General features: G+C 37.4%; 1 protein-coding gene across 8 annotated transcripts in view; it reads left to right on the top strand.

Moving 5' to 3' along the window:
- The window catches only part of INPP5A (inositol polyphosphate-5-phosphatase A), a 420,765-nt gene that overhangs the window by 289,327 nt on the left and 111,051 nt on the right, over window positions 1–20,387 (top strand). For all 8 annotated transcript variants that reach the window (XR_004646390.1, XM_034775172.1, XM_034775171.1 and 5 more), the window contains 2 exons: window positions 3,571–3,623; window positions 11,971–12,090. Coding sequence is in view for 7 of the 8 variants with exons in the window: in XM_034775172.1 (XP_034631063.1) it covers window positions 3,571–3,623; window positions 11,971–12,090 (173 nt within the window). In the remaining variant the exon portion in view is untranslated. The remainder of the gene's footprint in view (window positions 1–3,570; window positions 3,624–11,970; window positions 12,091–20,387) is intronic.

Genomic DNA, 20,387 nt, shown 5'->3' with positions numbered 1-20,387 from the left:
ATGGTCACAATCTAAATATGTTAAAAGAATTCAGTTGGGAAACAAGAATCAAGTTAGTAGTATGATTTGTCACCAGTCTTAATTGAAATAGAATCTGTAGCCACTGTTAGAAATAAAATTCAAATACAATGATTACAAACAGAAAATATGCAAGCAAACCTTATTCAATGTTGATGAGTTTCTAGTAAATCTTTACAACCCTGAAAGAGCTTTCACAAATTAGGTATCTTGGTATCCACAATGTTTTGGATAAAGGAGAACTCTTCAAAGCTAATTTTATTAAACAATTTACGAAAGCTATCAAAGGACTAGAAAAATGGGCTGGAATACCACTGTGGTATCTCTCATGAGAGGATTAGTGATATTAATTATAATTATTAGCGATATTAATTATAACTCTCCCACAAGTCAACTATCTCTTCTCAAATCTCCTCTTTGATATCCCTCAACTCTTTTTCAAACAAATGAATCTCAGTGTTTCTACATTCATTTTGGTCAATCAGGCACCCAAAGTTGAATCATAGACTGTGAAACATTCTTATAAAAGGACAACTGGCAGGCACAAACAAATCCCTGATGCAGGAAGAATAAGGCACAGAGCCATGTCAGATTTTTTTAAAATAGCTAAAATGTCGTGAAAATACCCTGTGCCTGTATAACAAACTAGCTGAAATTATGGGGACATAATTCAAGTCATGAAAAAAAAATAGAAGAAAAAGCATTCATTGTGCAATCTGTTCACATTACCAAATATAAACGTTGAGTCTTTGGATAAAGCACTTTATTGTTAATCAATGTTCTTGAACTTTTTACTATTTTCAATTGAACATGTTTGTTTTTCCAATTGCTGAATCAATATGAAGCTGATGAAACTATATGAAGTGTATGAGAATGCCAGCAATCCTCACTAGCATGTTTCAGCCAAAACTGTTCTTTAGTTGAGAGCTGCTCAACAGATGCGATTGTAAAATTCAGATCCTGGATATAGGTATTTAAAGGGACAGTATCAAAAATGGTAGACTAGAACGTGGAATAACTTTTTTTTTCTTAAATTTATATAATCCACATAATTATATATGTTTTTTCCCAAAACAAATGCTTAAATAGACTTTCTTCAATTAAAAATAAATCAGTGAGAGTAGCCCAGCATTTCTGGATAACTCTACTTACACAACCCACTGTGAACTTGTGTTAAAAGAAAAGATTCATGTAAGTTTTCACCTTCAAGCTACCAAGTTCAAGTTGTTATTCAGTCAATACAATAAACATTTTAAATGTATCTTTATAAACTGATGTTTTGAATATAAAGAGGATTTTGTTGGGGGTAAGGGAATCTTAATAAAGGGACAGTGGTAAAGGAACAATGTATTTTTTGCATTCTTCTGATTAGTTACAGTTGATTTGTTGCCACAAGAACCAGGGAGGTAAATGTGGTTGCCAGGAGGATAGACGTACAGTTAAAGAAAAGAAAATAAGAGGTGATGCTCATCTGAAAGATGAGAAAATAGTCTGCTTTGACTTTATGTATGCAATGTTGTTGTAGATCTGTTTGTCACAGGATATTAGAGAGACAGGGTGGGTGAGGTAACATTTTTTACTGGACCATCTTCTGTTGATGAGAGAGCCAAGCTTTTGAGTTACACAGAGCTCTTCAGGTCTGGGAAAGGTATTCAGAGTGTCACCGCTAAATACAAGATCATATAAATAGTTTAGCATAAGTAGTAAGTACATATTCTATGAGACTATTCAAGGTGAAGTGGCCCATTAACATCCCTGTAGTCATAGGACGAAAAGGGGAGGTTAGTGGTTTACAGATTTTTGTAATAAGTCATAAATCCAGTGTCTTTATTAAGACTGTGATTTTTAGTTTCTAGCAAAGTTATGAATTTAAGCTCCTGAGCTCATCTTTTGAAGGTGTTGTGCAGGTTTCCTTTGAGGATGACGACTGATAGGTCAAATGCAGAGTGATTGCTTTTTGAAAAGTGTTCACACACAGGTGATAGAGTATTTTTGTCTTTTGTCATTTTCCTGTGTGGGCTCATTTGAGAGAGTAGTGATTGTCTGGTTTCACCCACATAGTAGTTATTGGGGCATTTAGTGCACTGGATGAAGTACACCACATGTTGTGATTAGGTAGGTGTAGGACCCATAGATCTTGAAAGGTCTGTAGTGTGGGGGAGAGGGGGTAATTTGTAGCAGTGGAGATTTGTCCGCAGGTTTTGCATCTGTTGTTCTAGCAGGGCCTGGTGCTGCTTTGAGTTGGTGGTTCCTAATCCATGGGGACCTTGCTTCTGATGATGAGCTTGGTGAGGTTGGGGGATTGTTTGAAGGCCAGAAGAGGGGGTTCAGGAAAGATTTCTTTCAGGATAGGGTCCCCATCGATTATGGGTTATAGTTGTTTGATGATACCCTGTATGGGTTCCAGAGTGGGGTTGTAGGTGACAGCTATGAGGGTGCAGTCAGAGGGGGTTTATTTTCATATCGAAGCAGGTTCTCTCAGGGTGTTTGGGTGGTTTGGATTTTGTTAGGCACCAGTTTATTAGGGTAGAGTTTTTTGGGGGTGAGTAGAGAATTTCATCTAGTGTCATATTCACAGTAAGGAGAAAAGAAAGCACCTTGCAGGGTATATGTCAAGAGCTGTATATATTGCCTCATGAGAGGCCAGAAGTGTGATTCCTTCAATTCTGAAGGATGCTGTACTATGGTTAATAGTTATTTATTATAAGTAGTTTCAGTATTTTGCCACAAAATCATAGGCATCATCATTTAAGTATATCTGGGGCAATGAATAGTCCAGCATCACAGTCATTGTAGCCGTATATAAATGGGATCCAACATAATAGCTTGTTTAATTTAATTTAATTTAATTTAAATTAATTTTTTCTTTTTGGTAGAGCAATTTAGGACCACGGCTGAAAGAATTATTTTGCTATGCCAGCAGTATTATACCTTGGCAGTAGTTGATTTGTATCTTACTGAGGCTGTTGCTGTTTTGATAAATGTATTGTTATACTCTCATTTAAATTCACTTTAACTTTTATAGAATTATTAGGTAGGCAGAATCTGCAGAAAAAGTACAGGTTTCTAATATGTCACATTCATTTAAATTCATTGTAAAACTCCATGATGCAACTTTACAGTTTAGGTAAATTTACAAATAAGTTAAGGCATTTATGCACAATTGATAAGAATTGGTTGTTTTTTTTTCTGGTGTGTATTCAAAGTAATTTTATTTTTCTTATGAAAGTACAACTGTAACAATCATTTTCATGTTAGTACTCACTTATGTAAAATTGACCAGGTTTTTTTAAGTAGTTTTTATTTCAAGTTTATTGTTAGACTAGTGAAACAAAGAAGTAAGCAGTGCAATTTAAATCCTTATAGTAGATAACAATATTTTATTTTGATCCTGTTTATATAGTTCATAGTGCTCATTACTTAAACATTGTATGGGTTGTTCGTTTTATGTTCTTAATAAACAGTTTAAAAATATTCTCTTGTAAAGTATATTTAACTCCCATCAATCCTTCATTTAAGATGACTGATTTAAATTGCTTATTTATTTTTCAGTGTAAATGGTCCAGAAAAGGCTTCATTCGCACAAGATGGTGTATTACTGATTGGTATGTTGCATCCTATTAAGTTATTTATGATTATCTTTATTTCATGTGTATTTTCTATGAGAAACTTTATGTATATAACCTAATTTATTTGCTACAAAGAAGAGATGACAGATCATGCTTAGCTTTATTATGTGCATAATAATGCTCAGTAAATTGTAAATGGCAAGTGGTAAAACTCACTTTTATCAATGTGATTTTAATATTTGCATATACTTGCCATTAGACTGATCAAGAAAATTATCTGTGAGGCACAGACATCCAAAAAGCTTTGGAAGTATTTATGAAAAAATATACCATTCTCTATGTACTCATTCAGCTAGCCATTTACAGCCCAAGCCACAGCCTACTTAAGTCAATTGAAAAACTTCCAGTGACTTCACTGAGTGTTGGATCAAGCCCATATACATCAGTTCCTGCTACATACTTGTGCACTGAAACACATTTGCAATGAGCAATTGTTCTTTCTTTGCAGAATTTAGGTCTGCTGTACTATTTTGGGCCCAGATTGTGGCTCATCCTATGCTGGCCAAATATTTAAAAACTCGAAATTGTAAATATTCAGTTTGCTCTTATCTGTAGGATTACATTTTTAGTTATTATATGTTAGATGGGATAGTGCCTCCATAAGAAATGAAAGGGAATTGAGAGGTTTATCCCTCATAGATGTCTCCTGTTTTCAATAAATTATTATTGCTGCACAGGTCTTTAAATATAAATATATTCAGTTAAAATGGTGAATATTTAAGATATTTAGCAATCCTTTCCTTTAAGAGCGCTTAGGAAAGTGTGAGTTTGTTGTGTAACCCTGAGATGAATTCATAATTTATGCTAAAATAATGTTACTTAGAAAATAATGTAAACAGAAAACTAAGTGCAACATAGTAAGAAAAGCTGTTTGAAAGTTCAGTGTGGACAAAAGGATCTGAACCTAATATCAATAATGTGAGGGAAAATATTTTGTGATCTGTTTGAAAAGTTTGTGACACTGACTGTACTTAACTATCAATTATGTGAATTACTTCATGAGATTACCAAACCCACTTGAGTTGTGTCTGATGATGTGTATAAGAGAGAAGGTCATGTGGACTAACATTCACTCTGTTAGTTTTGCATTATTTCTTAACTTATCAATAGTTTTTAAAGCACAGCATTATTGTGTAGTGGCTGAGAATGGGTCACATATCTCAGTGACCTAAACCAGAGAAACTTCAGCGCAAACTGACTCTGATGTTGTGGTACATTTAAGAGAAAAAGCTTCTATATTTGGGACATTTACGCTTATTTCATATTTATTTGTTTGGGGGCATATTTCTGTATTTGTCTTTAAAATTTAAAAGGAGTTTAAGGGACAAAAATTGAAAAGAAAAAAAAACTGGAAAAATTGGTTAAATTTCACCTTCGTTTATCCAGGAATGAATGGCTCAGAAAGAGGCAAGCTCTATCTCTGACGAACACCAAATATATGTTTCTTATTCTTCAAGCTGTTGGTAAACTGCTGCTATAGATATGGCAGATTTCAGGGGAAATTAATGGTTGTTTCTGATATAATTTTGGGTAATTAGAATGGAAGATCTTGTTCTAAATATCAAATGCATCCATTAGATTCTAAAAGAAAAAGCAGGGTAAATAATAATGTATTGTGCCATCAAGAAAGTATGAATATGGTACCCTCAAATAGGTTGAGGCATGGTGGCTGAGTGGTTAAAGTACTTCATTATAATCCCCAAAACTGTGGGTTTGAATCTTGCTCAATCTCACACTGAAAGGCTACCTCTAGTTCGCCCAACTGCAAAATGGGTACCTGATCCACAGAGGTGAGAAGTCAACGGTATTAGCTATGGAAACTGATGTGCCTTAAACTGCATCAGCCTGATGAGCCATCTGCGCCTTGAACTTTTTTTTTTTTTTTTTTTACAACCAAATAATGTCCAAGATCATTACAATATTACATATAAAGCCGTTTTCTGAGAAGAAGCTGTACCACCTATTAACTTTGTTTCCTATGGTCATCTGCAGTTGACTATTAGACGTTTCTTTGGTAGATAGTTTATCCGTTTTTTAATTGGTTGCATTAATATTGTTAACTCTTTGGGTGAGATAGAGAACTGGAGCTCTCTGAGATTGTGTGTTCTGAATACATTTGATCCAGATTTAGGAACCTATACAGCAATGTATTTATGCATGTAGCTAATTTTAAGCACATGAATAGTCTCTTTGAAGTCAAGATTCATGTGCTTAAAGTTAGATATGTCCTAAAGTACCTTGCTGAAATACATCCTAAATGAGTAACATTCACAGCAGAGGTATATGCAAGACAAAGGGTATATGTAGGTGATATAGATTTTGAAGGTGCTTATATGCAAATTATATTATTAATCATTACTGATATTGGGATCTGATTGTGCAGGACACTGTACAAACACAGAAGAGTCCCAACCCCAGAAAGCTTGAATGTGGTTCCTATCTTATGATAAGGAAAAATACTTAATATTCACCAAACTGCCTTCACAGATCCTTACTCTTAGGAATCATGTGTGCTGCTGTATGGATCCAGAACTGGAAAAAGCAGTAAGGGTTGTGACAGACCCAGACCAGTGGGGTACAGGAGTCTGGTAGAGGGCAAATATACTGGTCACTGGATGAGTAGTTTTCTGTTCCCTGAGTGACCAGAGCAGGGGCTGCACTAGAGTAATCAGGAACCTGCTAGAACCAGTTAAGGCAGGCAGGCTAATTAGAGCACCTGGAGCCAATTAAGAAGAAGCGTCTAGAATCAATTAAGGCAGGCTAATCAGGGCATCTGGGTTTTAAAAAGGAGCTCACTTCAGTTTGTGGTGGGAGTGTGAGGAGCTGGGAGCAAGAGGCGCAAGGAGCTGAGAGGGTGTGCTGCTGGAGGACTGAGGAGCACAAGTGTTATCAGACACCAGGAGGAAGGTCCTGTGGTGAGAATAAGGAAGGTGTTTGGAGGAGGCCATGGGGAAGTAGCCCAGGGAGTTGTAGCTGTCATGCAGCTGTTACAGGAGGCACTATAGACAGCTGCAGTCCACAGGGCCCTGGGCTGGAACCCGGAGTAGAGGGCGGGCCCGGGTTCCCCCCAAACCTCCCAATTGACCTGGACTGTGGGTTCTCCCAGAGAGGAAGATCTCTGGGCTGTTCCCCAACCCACATGGTGAATCTCTGAGGCAAGAAAATCCACCAATAAGCGCAGAAGCCACCAAGATAGAGGAGGAACTTTGTCACAGGGTGTAATAGCGTAACATTATACCACAATATATGCACCACAGCCATATCTATAAGGGAGGCTCTTCAGCCCTGTCCCACAAGGTACAGCTTTTCCTTTTGCCATTGGACTTGGAACTGTTGGTGTCTCACCACATTTCCCATGTTCTCTGACTCTTTACTGTAGCTTTTCATGTATTCTGTTGTTCAAAGATAGTTATAAAAAACAAAGGTATTTTTCTCGTCTGTGGATATTTAGAATGTGAAGCATTTCAGATCCTAAAACAAGGAGAGTTTGATTTTAAACTGTGTGACAAATGTTCACATACAATATTCATAAGTGATTAATATTGTTCTTGGTTGTTGTATTTAGAATATGCACATTAATTGGCTGAGCATTTGGTGACAAACAAGGGAACGGCTACTTCGTCCTTTGAGAAACTCTGATTTGGCCATAAGTTAGGGAGGCAACTGTCAGATAAGTTTAATGCTCTTTAATCTTCCTGAATCCAGGTAGCACAGCATGTGCCTCCAAGGATGGGGCTCTGTGGAGGAATATATATTTATAAAAAGAACAGGAGTACTTGTGGCACCTTAGAGACTAACAAATTTATTTGAGCGTAAGCTTTCGTGGGCTACAGCCCACTTCTTCGGATGCATAGAATAGAACATATATTGAGGAGATATATATACACATACAGAGAGCATGAAAAGGGGAGAGTTGTCTTACCAACTCTGAGAAGCCAATTAAGTAAGAGAAAAAAAACTTTTGAAGTGATAATCAAGATAGCCCAGTACAGACAGTTTGATAAGAAGTGTGAGAATACTTACTTGGGGAGATAGATATATATTTATAGAACACCAATTATTGGTAACTAACCAAGTCTTTTCTTCTTGCCTCACGAGGGACTCGAAGGTCTGTGCTGCCTTCTTGGGCTCCCTATTTTGGGACACTTTGAAGCTGTGTTTAGAGAAAACATTATTCAAGGATGGGTTCAGAGTAAATTTTTATTCCAAGATAGGAAATGAATAATTGCTGGAGGGATTGGGCAGTGTGGCTGAATGATTTGATTAAACTTTACATTGAGTATAATTTTCATAGGGCTATTTTCTGCCTGCCCTTTAGAGGGCCACTCCATTGTAAAGGGTAAAAATTAAGAGGCCCCACAAACCTTTGTGTGATCTGCTTAAGGGATGCGCAGAATTGCAGTTGCTATGGACAAAATTGTGTGTAACTACTAGCAGGATGCTCTGATGGGCATGAGGGCATCCAAAGGTGATGGAGAAGGGTCAAGCACACACAGAGAACATATACCTAATGAAATAGGTGTAAGGCTATTGCCATCTGTTTAAGCGTGCATGTGCCTGTTCACTAAATAACAGGTGACCACATGTGTAAGAAATTCTGATTTGTTTAAACACATTACTTTTCATATGATTTATAGAGTTCCTTTTACCCAAAGGTTTTTAAAACCTTTCTAGATTGTACATTTGGGGAAAATTCTAGCTTCTCACACACACAAAAAATCCTCTGGGCTGGAGACTAACAATTAGTTAACCTCAAAGGCCACAGAAGCAAATGAAACTCTGTATGTTGGTAGCTAAAACTGGTTCCCTTATATAAAACCTGGAACTTCATGGCTCCAATTTCTGCTTCTGTGCCACAGCAAACAGTTCCTTCAACAGCTTTGCTCTGAGTAGAGAGACTAAGGATATGTCTACCCTGGAGTTAGAAAGAATAATTTCCAGCTCGAGTTGACATGCTCATGCTAGCTCTGATTTAATTAGTGCACTCAAAATAGAAGAGTAGCTGCAGGAGCGTGAGCAGCGGGAAGGGCTAGCCACCCCAGATATGATCCATTGAGACCCCAGGTATATACTTGGACCAGCTAATCCCTTGCACTGCTTGCACCACCATGGCTACACTTCTGTTTTTAGCACACTACCTCGTTCAGAGCTAGCACAGGTATGTCTCCTCAAGCTGGAAATCACACCTAACAGCTGCAGTGCATATATACCCTTAATCTCCCTACTCAAAGCAAAGCTATTGAAGGAAATGTTTGCTGCAACACAGAAGCAGAGGCTGGAACTGTGAAGTTCTAGGGTTTGTTCAATGGAAGCAGAATGAGATGCTAATGGTATAAAGTAAAGTGACATTATATTCATTAGAATGTTTCTTGAAATCGGAAGTAAAAATAGAGGGTACACCTCTACCCCAATATAACGCTGTCCTCAGGAGCCAAAAAATCTTACCACATTATAGGTGAAACCACGTTATATCGAACTTGCTTTGATCTGCTGGAGCGCTCAGCCCTTCCCCCCCCATAGCGCTGCTTTACTGCGTTATATCCGAATTCGTGTTATATCAGATCGCATTATATCGGGGTAGAGGTGTATAGTGCAATTGACATTGCAAAGGACGTCATATAGACAGGAATATTGCCAAGATATGATTATTGTTGTTCATATTACAACACTGTCCAAAATATGCAAGGTACTGTACAGGCATATAGCAAGACACAATCCCTACCCCAAAGAGCTTACATTCTTATGGCAGATATGGCAGAACTACTGAAAGCTGCAATAATAGGGGGAGGGAAAGGAGGATGGGCAGACAAAGGTTACATAAACAAGATCAATTGCTAAACAGCCAGTGGGGCCACTGGATGATTGAGATGCTAAAGGAGATTCAAGGACAATTGAATGTTATTTCTGAGAAACTAAATGAATTCTTTGTATCGGTCTTCATGGCTGAGGACGTGAGGGAGAGTCCCAAACCTGAGCCATTCTTTTTAGGTAACAAATCTGAGGAACTCTCCCAGATTGAGGTGTCATTAGAGAAGGTTTTGGAACAACTTGATAAACTAAACAGTAATAAGTCACCAGGAGTTCTGAAGGAACTCAAATGTGAAATTTCAGAACTACTAACTGTAGTGTGTAACCTATCATTTAAATCACCTTTTCTACCAAATGACTGGAGGATAGCTAATGTGACGCCAGTTTTTTAAAAGGTCTCCAGAGGTGATCCCGGCAATTACAAGCCTGACTTCAGTACTGGGCAAACTGCTTGAAACGATAGTAAAGAACAAAATTGTCAGACATGTAGATGAACATGATTTGTTGGGGAAGAGTCAACATGGTTTTTGTAAAGGGAAATCATGCCTCACCAAGCTACTAAAATTCTTTGAGGGGGTCAACAAGGATGTGGACAAGGGGGATCCAGTGGATAGAGTGTACTTAGATTTTCAGAAAGCCTTTGACAAGGTCCCTCACCAAAGGCTCTTAAGCAAAGTAAGCTGTCATAGGATAAGAGGGAAGGTCCTCTCATGGATTGGTAACTGGTTAAAAGATAGGAAACAAATGGTAGGAATAAATGGCCAGTTTTCAGAACGGAGAGGGGTAAATAGTGTATTTTCAGTATATTCATAAATGATCTGGAAAAAGGGGTAAACAATGAGGTGGCAAAATTTGCAGATGATACAAAATTGCTCAAGATAGTTAAGTCCCAGGCAGACTGCGAAGAGCTACAAAATGATTTCTCAAAACTGGGTGACTGGGCAACAAAATGGCAGATGAAATTCAGTGTTGATAAATGCAAAGTAATGCACATTGGAAAACATAATCCCATCTATACATATAAAATTATGGGGTCTAAATTGGCTGTTACCATTCAAGAAAGAGATCTTGGAGTCATTGTGCATAGTTCTCTGAAAACATCCACTCAATGTGCAGCTGCAGTCAAAAAGTGAACAGAATGTTGGGAATCATTAAGAAAGGGATAGATAATAAAACAGAAAATATCATATTGCCTCTATATAAATACATGGTATGTCCACCTCTTGAATACTGCATGCAGATTTGGTAGCCCCATCTCAAAAAGATATATTGGAATTGGAAAAGTTCAGAAAAGGGTAACAAAAATTATTACGAGTATGGAACAGCTGCCATATGAGGAGAGATTAATAAGATTGGGACTTTTCAGCTTGGAAAAAAGACGACTAAGGGGGGATATGATAGAGGTCTGAAAAGTATGATTGGTGTTGAGAAAGTAAAGAAGGAAGTGTTATTTACTCCTTCTCAGAACACACAAACTAGGGGTCACCAAATGAAAAACAAAAAAAAGGAAGTATTTTTTCACATAACACACAGTCAACCTGTGGAACTCCTTGCCAGAGGAGGATGTGAAGGCTAAGTCTATAATAGGATTCAAAAAAGAACTAGATAAATTCATGGAGGATAGGTCCATCAATGGCTATTAGCCAGGATGTGCACGGATGGTGTCCCTACCCTCTGTTTGCAGAAGCTGGGAATGGGCAACAGGGGATGGATCACTTGATGATTACCTGATCTGTTTATTCCCTCTGCGGCACCTGGCATTGGCCACTGTCGGAAGACAGGATACTGGGCTAGATGGACCTTTGGTCTGACCCAGTATGGCCATTCTTATGTTCTTATTTAGTTGTTATGCATAGAGCTGGTAAGAGAAAGGTAATTCCATGTTGCAGAGGATTTTAATATTTCAAGATCTGGTTTCATTCCAATGAAGAGCAAAACCAAAAATGTCAAAATTCTCTGTGAAAGGGAATGGAACACCAGCTCTGGGGCTGTCTGCCTGGAAGGCTGCCCTCGTGCCGCAGATCCTGGCAGTCTTGGGGTTCCTGGTAGCTCACTGGGTGGGCAGGCAGGTGAGCTGGCAGGAAGTCAGGTAGGTTCCATCGGATCTTCAGTGAAATCAAACCATTTCCACAAAATGTTTCAATCTCTAAAACACTGTCATCTGAATTTTTCCAACCAACTCTAGTTATGCATATGTCAAGTTACAGTTTGCCCAGTTTGCACAAAAATTCCCACCTCTGCCTCTGAGCTGTAATTGATCTCAATCTTTCTATTTTTGTATAATACATAAACTTTAAACAGAAGCCTAGCTGAAACCTTAACTATGGATCAGATTGGTGCTACTCTCCATGGCAATTTCTACTATGATAGCATAACTTTGCACTGTCTGGGTAAATGTAAGTTGCTGTAGCAGTGAATATACAATGTTGTGCTATGATGTTGAATGCTCCGCTGCTTGCTGCTAATGTTTTTTCTTTTATCCTGAGTCATTTTATTTGTTTTTCCTTTGTCATAGTGCCTTTGACTTGGTAAACATTCATCTTTTCCATGATGCTTCCAATTTAATTGCTTGGGAAACAAGCCCATCGGTTTACTCAGGAATACGACATAAGGCTCTTGGTTATGTACTTGATAGGTATGTATTAGTCTCTCTCATCCTCCTCTTCCCCTTAGTAGTTTATAAAAGCTATGATAAAAATTACTTTCTAGCCATACCAAGATTTTTTTATTCCATTGTCCAATAACAGTCACACACAGTATATTGTTTATAGCATTTTCCTCCACTTGCAAAACTGCACTAATATAGATTAAAAGAATACACTTTTTATAAGAGTTAAGAATGTTTTCACATGGATCCGATTAGAGGTCCATTTGTGATGCTGATTATTTTAAAAGAAATTGAAAAGACTGGGGAATTTCTATGGACTTTCTATAGCCTTTTGTAGCCTAGGGAAAAAAGTATATTTTTAAAATGTGTTAGCACATCTTAAAAGTACACCTTTTTTCCCCTAGTCTACACAGGGGCTAAGTAAAAACAAATAGTGTTGATGTTGATGTGTTTTTAATGCAAGGTATGTTAATCTCAACACAGGCAGTGTACACTAAACATCTAATCTGTTTGTAAAAGAGAATATATTATTTGTACACAGCTATTGATAGCACCACAGTCTATGAAAGTGCTAACAAAGTAAACTCAGTCCACTGGGCAGTGCACTGTCAGAATATGCTAAAGAAACTTTTGATAATCCTCTTTAGCAGTTATGGATCCATGATAAAGGCAGCCATCAAGAAAAGATGATTTATGTATGCGCATACGTGTATAGGCAAAAAGGAAGTATGTTTATACAGCAGTAGTCTGAACTGTCACATCTAATGATTCTTCTGGAAGATTTGAATGTTTCTTTTATGAAGTATTGACTGTCTTCATGTTTCCCCGAGAAATAGAGCCTAAAAGTTTCTCTTTAAAGAAGTCATCATATGCAATGTTATCTATGACGTAATGGTGATACTGTAAATGTAACTTAACTTTAACTGTAGCCCACGAAAGCTTATGCTCAAATAAATTTGTTAGTCTGTAAGGTGCCACAAGTACTCCTGTTCTTTTGACTTTTTAGGAATCTCTCTATAATTTGATATTAGGAGTGAATAGGTTCATTCATAACATGGTTCTTTTCATGCAGTTCTTTCTCTTTTCCTTTCTTATCTAAACATTGAAATTTTCTCATCTTTAAACATGCATGCTTTCTGTGACATTGCTAGTAGTTACGTCTCCCTGCTTCTTAACAGATTCCCATCACCCTGCACCCAACCTTCCCTCCCTTGTTCCTTGCAAGACACGTCCCTTCCACTCTCTCACATACACTCTCCCCAGACTTTGCCTCCTCACCCTCACACACACACAGTCAGCTGGCACCAGTATGGCCTTCTTTTTCTCTCTGGGCAGGAAACAAGTGCATTCTAACGTATGTTAATTAACATGTTTAAAATCCTAATGCAGACAAGGCAAGTTGTAGCTGTAACTCACATAAGGTAGCTGGTTGAGACAAACCATAGGGTCCTCGACCAGCTAACACATGTTAAAACTACAGTTTGCCTTGACTCAGTAGGATTTGAACATGTTAGCTAATGTGCTAAAAACAGACCTTTTCTCCTAGTGAAGACTAAGCCTCTGTAGATACCATGACATGCTGCTTTCCCTACTCCTCCTCCTAAGCCCCCATGCTTCCCAAGTTCCCTCTCTACAAATCCTAGTGTAACCCACACACCGAGACCACTTAGAGAGAGAGAATTAAATGAGTCTGCTCTACAGCCTTAGTTAAGAGCCAGTTGGCTTTTAGCTCATACGGTAGAGGCTCATGCACTAAGTTCCAGAGGTCCCCAGTTCAATCCTGCCCGTGGTTTTTCAGTAAAAGATGTCCAAGACCAGTGAAGAAACTGTCACAGCCACATCTTTTCAGAAAAGGTTGAGTGAGTTAACTTTATTTATTTGAGCCTTAATATACTGGAGATCAGCCTAAGAGTGTTGCTATATGGGAAATCCAAGTTCAGACGGGCAGGTACTAAGAGTGGCTTGTGCATCCCTCCCACAAGCTGTTGCTTTGAGCAGCACTGGATGGGTAGCCTCATAAGGAGCACTTTGGGAGGATGGGGGAGCGGGGGCGTCAGATGAGCAAGGGAGAAGGGGTAAATGGGTCAAATATGGGAGGATCTTAAAAAAATCCCCATTCCTCCACCCTAACAAAGGTTAGGCTGTGCTCAAAGGTTGGTCTGAGATTAAGGGTGACTCATGGTCAATGAACCAGCTCCTCTCTCCATCATTTACACACAATGTTCCCCTTTGCACTGAGATGCTGCATACAATATCATCCTCTGTAAGGAATTCTCTACAAAAGAATAATAGTTTATTTTGCTGATTGTTTCCTATAGAAAATGAAGAGGAAATAGAGCCAAATTTAGATATCCAGCATAAAATACCTTGTTTGTATGTAGACAGTATTGTGCTTTTTCCTATTTTTAGATTTTAATTGAAAGACTCTTAAAGTATAGAATTAGGTATAGATACTTTCTTATTTAGAAAATAGAGTAGCCAAAGCCTTACCTCTCTGCTTACGTCTCCAGGATAATTTTCATGTAGCTAAAAACTGGCCCATCTATTTAATGAAAGATTTAGCTTTTTTCCCACTGTGTGCACAACCTGCTTTTCCACTATACACCACATTTAGTGTGTCGTTCTCACTTTTGGGAGGGCTGGAAGAAGAGAAATCATTATTCTGATGCCATTTCTATCAGAGTAAAGCAGTTAAACCATTTTTTTTTTTTTAAATCATGAACTTTTTTGATGTTCTGTAAATAGGTTGGCTATGTAAGTTTATAAGAGATACTTTGAATTAATGAACTAAGCTTCAGTAACTTCTAGATCTGTTTGACTGGGAGTGCTTTTAGCCAAAAAATATTATATGTATTGTTACAGTACCCCAACAGATAAGATAATTATTCCTTTGCTTTGTTTTTTGGGGGGGGGGGAGTTCTGTGCCTCTTCTCTTTTGTTCTGCATTAAGGAACCTAAACAGATCTATCTGTATTATTTATTGCTTGCTTGCCACAGCGTGCTATGTGCTTCATTTAGCTAATTTTGGCTTTGGACCTCCCACGATGCCCTGGCAAGGGTAAGGAAATCAGACTGTAGTATTAGTGTTAACTGTGGGTCAAAGATGTCATGATGGTATATCATTAAAATGTGGCATTGCCAAAAACTGCCCTAACTCCCCTGTCTTTTTAGAAAAGAAAACCTTCAATTTTAGGTTGCACTACTACTGTGGGTTTGCATTCACATGAATTGCTCATTTTGAGAGAGCAGCCAGCCGCAGATCCGGACCTCCATAGTGAAATGATGGGCTGACTAGCACAAAAGAGGAGTTCTGTAAGAGCAGTGAATAATGGGAAACCCCTTTCATGGGCACTGCTAACCTTTTGGCAGCCACCAGCAAACTCTATTCTGATCTGCTGATTGGGGAGGACAATACACTGAAGCTCACTTTGAATGAATGCTACCACCAACAGTGTCCCCATTCAGAAGGTTTTGGGAACCATCTTTGACCATTGTCTGCCATCACTCCTTCAGACAGTAAGAAAAGGAAAAGTGAGAACATCTATAGGGGGGAAAGTACTTCTTTTCTTGGCTTTAATCTCTCTTTAAAGCTTCATAGATCTACATTTCCAGCTGAGCTACAGGAGATATGCAGTGTCAGATAAACACAGAAGAGAGAGTTTTCAAGCCAGGCCTTTAAATCCCCTTATCTGCATGAACTAATAATGCAGATTTAGTGCTGTTAAAAACAGAGGCTGGTAAGTCTTTTCCTCTAAAGCCTTTAAACTGCTAAAGAGCATTTAACTGCAATGCAGTTCAGACTCAGTGAACAATACTGAGAAGGGAAACAGTTTAATGAGCTAAACCTTCAGTGAATAAAACAGAAACACCTTCTCACAGTTGATGTAAGTCACTGTGGGAGTAAGTGACCCACAGTTCTGTCCTCTGTGTCCATCTGCATTTCTGTGAATATCTTCATAAACATGAACTAACTGCAACCTCGTTAATGTGGGGTTCAAATGACCACAAGATTCTCTTATGCAAGAATTAAAAGCAATAGATACAAGTAAAACTTAAGTAAATTATTTTAACATTACAAAAGGCTTGTTAACCGCATATATTATTTTATGCCAAAGCTTTAGTACATCGGCATGAAGCTTCTCAAATATTTTTAAATTATAAACTTTTTAAAAATGAAAGTGAGTGTTAGAGGTATCTAGAAATGTTTGCATGATTATGTAGTAATTCCAAATACGATTTTTTGAATGCAAATACTTAATCTAATTATATTAGAATAGTAAACAGCTTATTTTGGTTTAAAAAAACAAAAAGTGGAGGCATAAGAATAATGTGGTGAGGAGAATGTGCAAAGGGCAACTGGAGTATGTGTGTAATGTGTCGTTTTATTTTTTTACCTTTATAATTCAGTGACCATGAGGAAGACAGAATTATCATGGACTTTTTGTTGTAGACTATATATAGACAAATCCTTTTCTCAGCATTTGCATGAATCCAGTCTAACTTCTTGGAGGTCAATGGTGTTACTCTGGATTTACACTGATATAACAGAGACTGAATTTACTCCATATGCTTCAGAAGTGAACATCTGAAAGCTGCTTCCCTTCCCATATTGGATAATGTACTTGCCTAATCCCGCCCCTGTCTTCACTGCAATTGCATCTTCATAACTTCTAAATTTGGGGAATTAAGTTCATATGTGAAATAAGGAGAGGAACATGCGGTTAACAGCGTAGATCACAGACTTCGTGCACATGCTTCACTTCACGCCTACATAAATATTTTATTTACAAATTAGTCTTTTTGTCTGCAGAAAATTAGACTACTTTTGAGACAAATCCTACAGCCCTGACTCAGGGAAAATTTCTGTCAACTTCAATAGGATTGTTGCCTGACTAAGGACTACAAGAGGGTGTTCTTTATGAGTATTATATGAGAGTTAAATAAGAATCAGGATGTGAGATAGTAGCTTGATGCTGTCGTTCTTGATGTGCCAACCTTTGAAACTTCCTGAAATTATCCAGACCATTCAGATCCATGAAATCAGCTTTTTTTTTTTTAGAAAGTGACAGTGCTCTTCTGTTTTCCTTTTGAAATGTTGCCTGGCCTAGTTCAACAGAAACATTTTTACATTACAACTGTGAAATCTTGGCATAAAGCACCCCTTTGTGCCCTTCATTATTTTCTCACAAATATAGTCCATTGTCACATAGCTGAAGTTAATTTGATCAACATTGGGACATTTAACTTTTATGTCCGGTCAAAGGAGCTGTTTCATGCTCATTTTGGGTATTCAAAAGAAATGATTGCCAGAAAAATAATGTTACTATTAACAATTCAGAGCAATTAGTTTCCCAGGGAGAGGCGATGTGATGCACAGGCTTCACACAACTATTCTTTGTCATTTTATGGATGCTCATCAGTCAACTGTCACATCTTCTCAAAGACCCCTCCAATCTAAATGTTTCTCTTTGGGCTTTTCCCAGAACTAGCAGCTGAATGAGGAAAAGAAAAGCCACTTCGTTTCTAGGCAAAGGAAAACTTCATTCTAAAGATCTGGGTCATTTGAGAAAATTCTAGGAGTAGCCCACATCATTTTCCCCCTGTTTTATTCCATCCATCTCGTTTTTACAATACTTAGTTTAACAAGTGAATATTCAGACTGCAACCATGGCATTTTCAAGTTTATAAGGAAATTTGTGATGTGCCCAAATAAAGTGTAGTCCCAAGGCAAATATGCCTTCCATTCAAATATCTTCTAACCAGGGTTTAACATCCAATGTCACATTCAGAAAAAGCAACTTTTCATTAAACACATTGGGTCCATCTCATTAATATTCAGTCTCTTCTCCCTCCCGCTCTTTAAACTAGGGTTAAGTGCTCTCAAAATTAGTGTGTTTGTATAATATGTTCCACAAAGAATAAATCCAGCAAAATTATCTTGTTACCTTCAACCTGTCAGATAAAGTCAAAGGCTGGGGGCTTTTTCCTCTTGTTTTTCCACTGGCTCAGCCTTTTACATATCTGACACTATTGGTCAGAAAATTAACTAATGAGTATTGCTTAGATAACATGCACACATGGGTTTTGAATTTAAATTGGGTAGTATTTTTAGGGGGGGTGCATATTTATTACATAATTTTACAAAGTTATTTTTTCAAATGGTAAACATGCATTTATATTTTTAAGGATATATTCAGACCAATGGCATTTTAAAATTTAGGGAGACATTCTTTGACATTCCCAGATTATACAGATCTGTTTTCACCACTAAGTCATCTTATTTATTTATTATCAGTGTTTTCTACATATGTGGTGGAGGACTGACTTAGTGGCTCCTTTATCTCCCAGAGCCACAGAGCGGTGCTTCCAGGCTGAGGTCACTGGAAGGGTAATGGTGGCAAGCTTCTGCCACATCTTGTACCCACCCTGTGAATAAAAAAAAATGTCAGTGTTTCTATTTGGAGAGAAAGTGGTGGCAGTAGTATTATTTAATCTTCTTCTTGTAATATTGGTTACCTAACAAGGACATGCAATGCCTATCCTCTGATCACTTCTAATTGTATCACAAAAAGGCAAAAGTATGATTTGCATTTCTAACTTTCATGAGGGAGTAGAATAAAACCCCATGCTGGAATATTCTGCAGGACATTTTATGGCCCAGTTTCCGGGTATGTTTTTTATTAAATTGTCACAGTATTTTGTTTTACCCAATCCTTTAATATATTATAGGGTAGCTATACTTACGATGTGTATTAAGACATACAGTAGTAGGAGTCTATTCTCTATCAATGAGTAAGTATAAAGATTATTAACACTGAGTTTCACAAATTATTTGGAAGAGTTTTAATCTCCCATGACATAACAGGGAACTATTTAAAAAAAAAAAAAAAGTTTCTCGAATTTCTTAATCCATATGTGTTGTTTTACATCTGATGAAGAGCAAGAGAATTTCCTTATAACTTAACCTCAGTGTAATAGAATTGTGTTCTACTGTAGTAAAATTGACAAGTACTTACATCATTATACATGGCTGCTATTACATTAGGTGAATGTCAGTGTCAGGTAAGATCATGGTTTTGTCAATATAATGAAAATACCAGTCAAACTAGAAAAAGTCAGTTTTCCAGCTCTAAAAATTGATTTTTATTGCTCTTCTTGTAATCCTTTCTTTGGATTAATATTTATTATTGATGTGGTCTTTGTTTTAATCTTAATAGCTACTGACATGGTAATTAATTAAAAAATAGAACATTTTTTGCCCAAATGGCACTATATTGAAATTAAAAGTGAACATCACATATTAGTTAAACAGCCCTGGCAAATGCCTTGAGTATTAAGATGATTGCCTTAGCTTCTTGACAACTCCTTTCATCTTGTTGTTTTCTGCTTGACCTTTAGAGATGTTTTGATATTATTAATAGGTTTTAGCTATTATATCAAAAAGAGTAGGGCACAGAGATATGATAAAGTTCAGCTTTTTAATGACAATATTGCAACATTTTTAGATATGCCATTGAAAGCACTTACATTAGGTCTGTTTAGGTACACTTAGACTGTCACCAGTTAACTTTTCTTAAAAATTCATTATTATTTCTTAAATCTAGTGGTCCTTTTTTGTGGATTCCTATAGAAAAAATTTTAAGGAAGAGGTGGCCAATGTAAGTATTAGGCTGAATTTAAAAAAAAAAAAAAAAAAAAGTGAAGGTGGGATTGATGGGAATAGGAGCCTAAAGGCCACATGTCTCATGCTGTGTTAGTCAAACCTTAATTGTCTCTGGTAGCTCAACCTTCAATGTCCTGGCCAGGCTGTGATAGTGTAACAGAGATTTCACGGTAGTTGTTCCTTTGCTTTCCACCAGAAGTCACTATAGGAGTTGTTATTAGGACTCACTGGAATTTAAAGATAAATAGAAGTGAAAAGTATATAATTTAATGCTCCATTACTGTTTTCTCTTTAATCTGATTGGGAACCTGTATCTGATTGTTAAATACTTATCGGTGGTTCTGTCTCCTATCCAGTAACCTTTCTGTGACCTTCACTCTAACACTATTCTATGACTCCCTTTCTAGTTGCTGTGAACAGTGGGGCTTCAGTGTCTTGCATTGCACATAGCAAGTATGCAAACTTCCCTATTGTTTCAAACTCTGCAATGCTTTCTGAACACTTCAGTGATCAGGTTAAATGTGAAAAGGTTTTACCCCAGCATGCACAGACATACTTCAGCATTATTTTAGTAGATTCAAATTGAAATAGATCCCTTCTGGTTCAAAGCTCTAATGAGATTAACAGTAAACAAAATGAATGTTTTAACCTAAAAATTGAA

The sequence above is a fragment of the Trachemys scripta genome, chromosome 7, assembly GCF_013100865.1.
Source record: "Trachemys scripta elegans isolate TJP31775 chromosome 7, CAS_Tse_1.0, whole genome shotgun sequence".
NCBI classification, from domain to species: domain Eukaryota; kingdom Metazoa; phylum Chordata; order Testudines; family Emydidae; genus Trachemys; species Trachemys scripta.
Note: the sequence above shows the minus strand (reverse complement) of the source record. Positions and strands in the feature narration are given on the sequence as shown.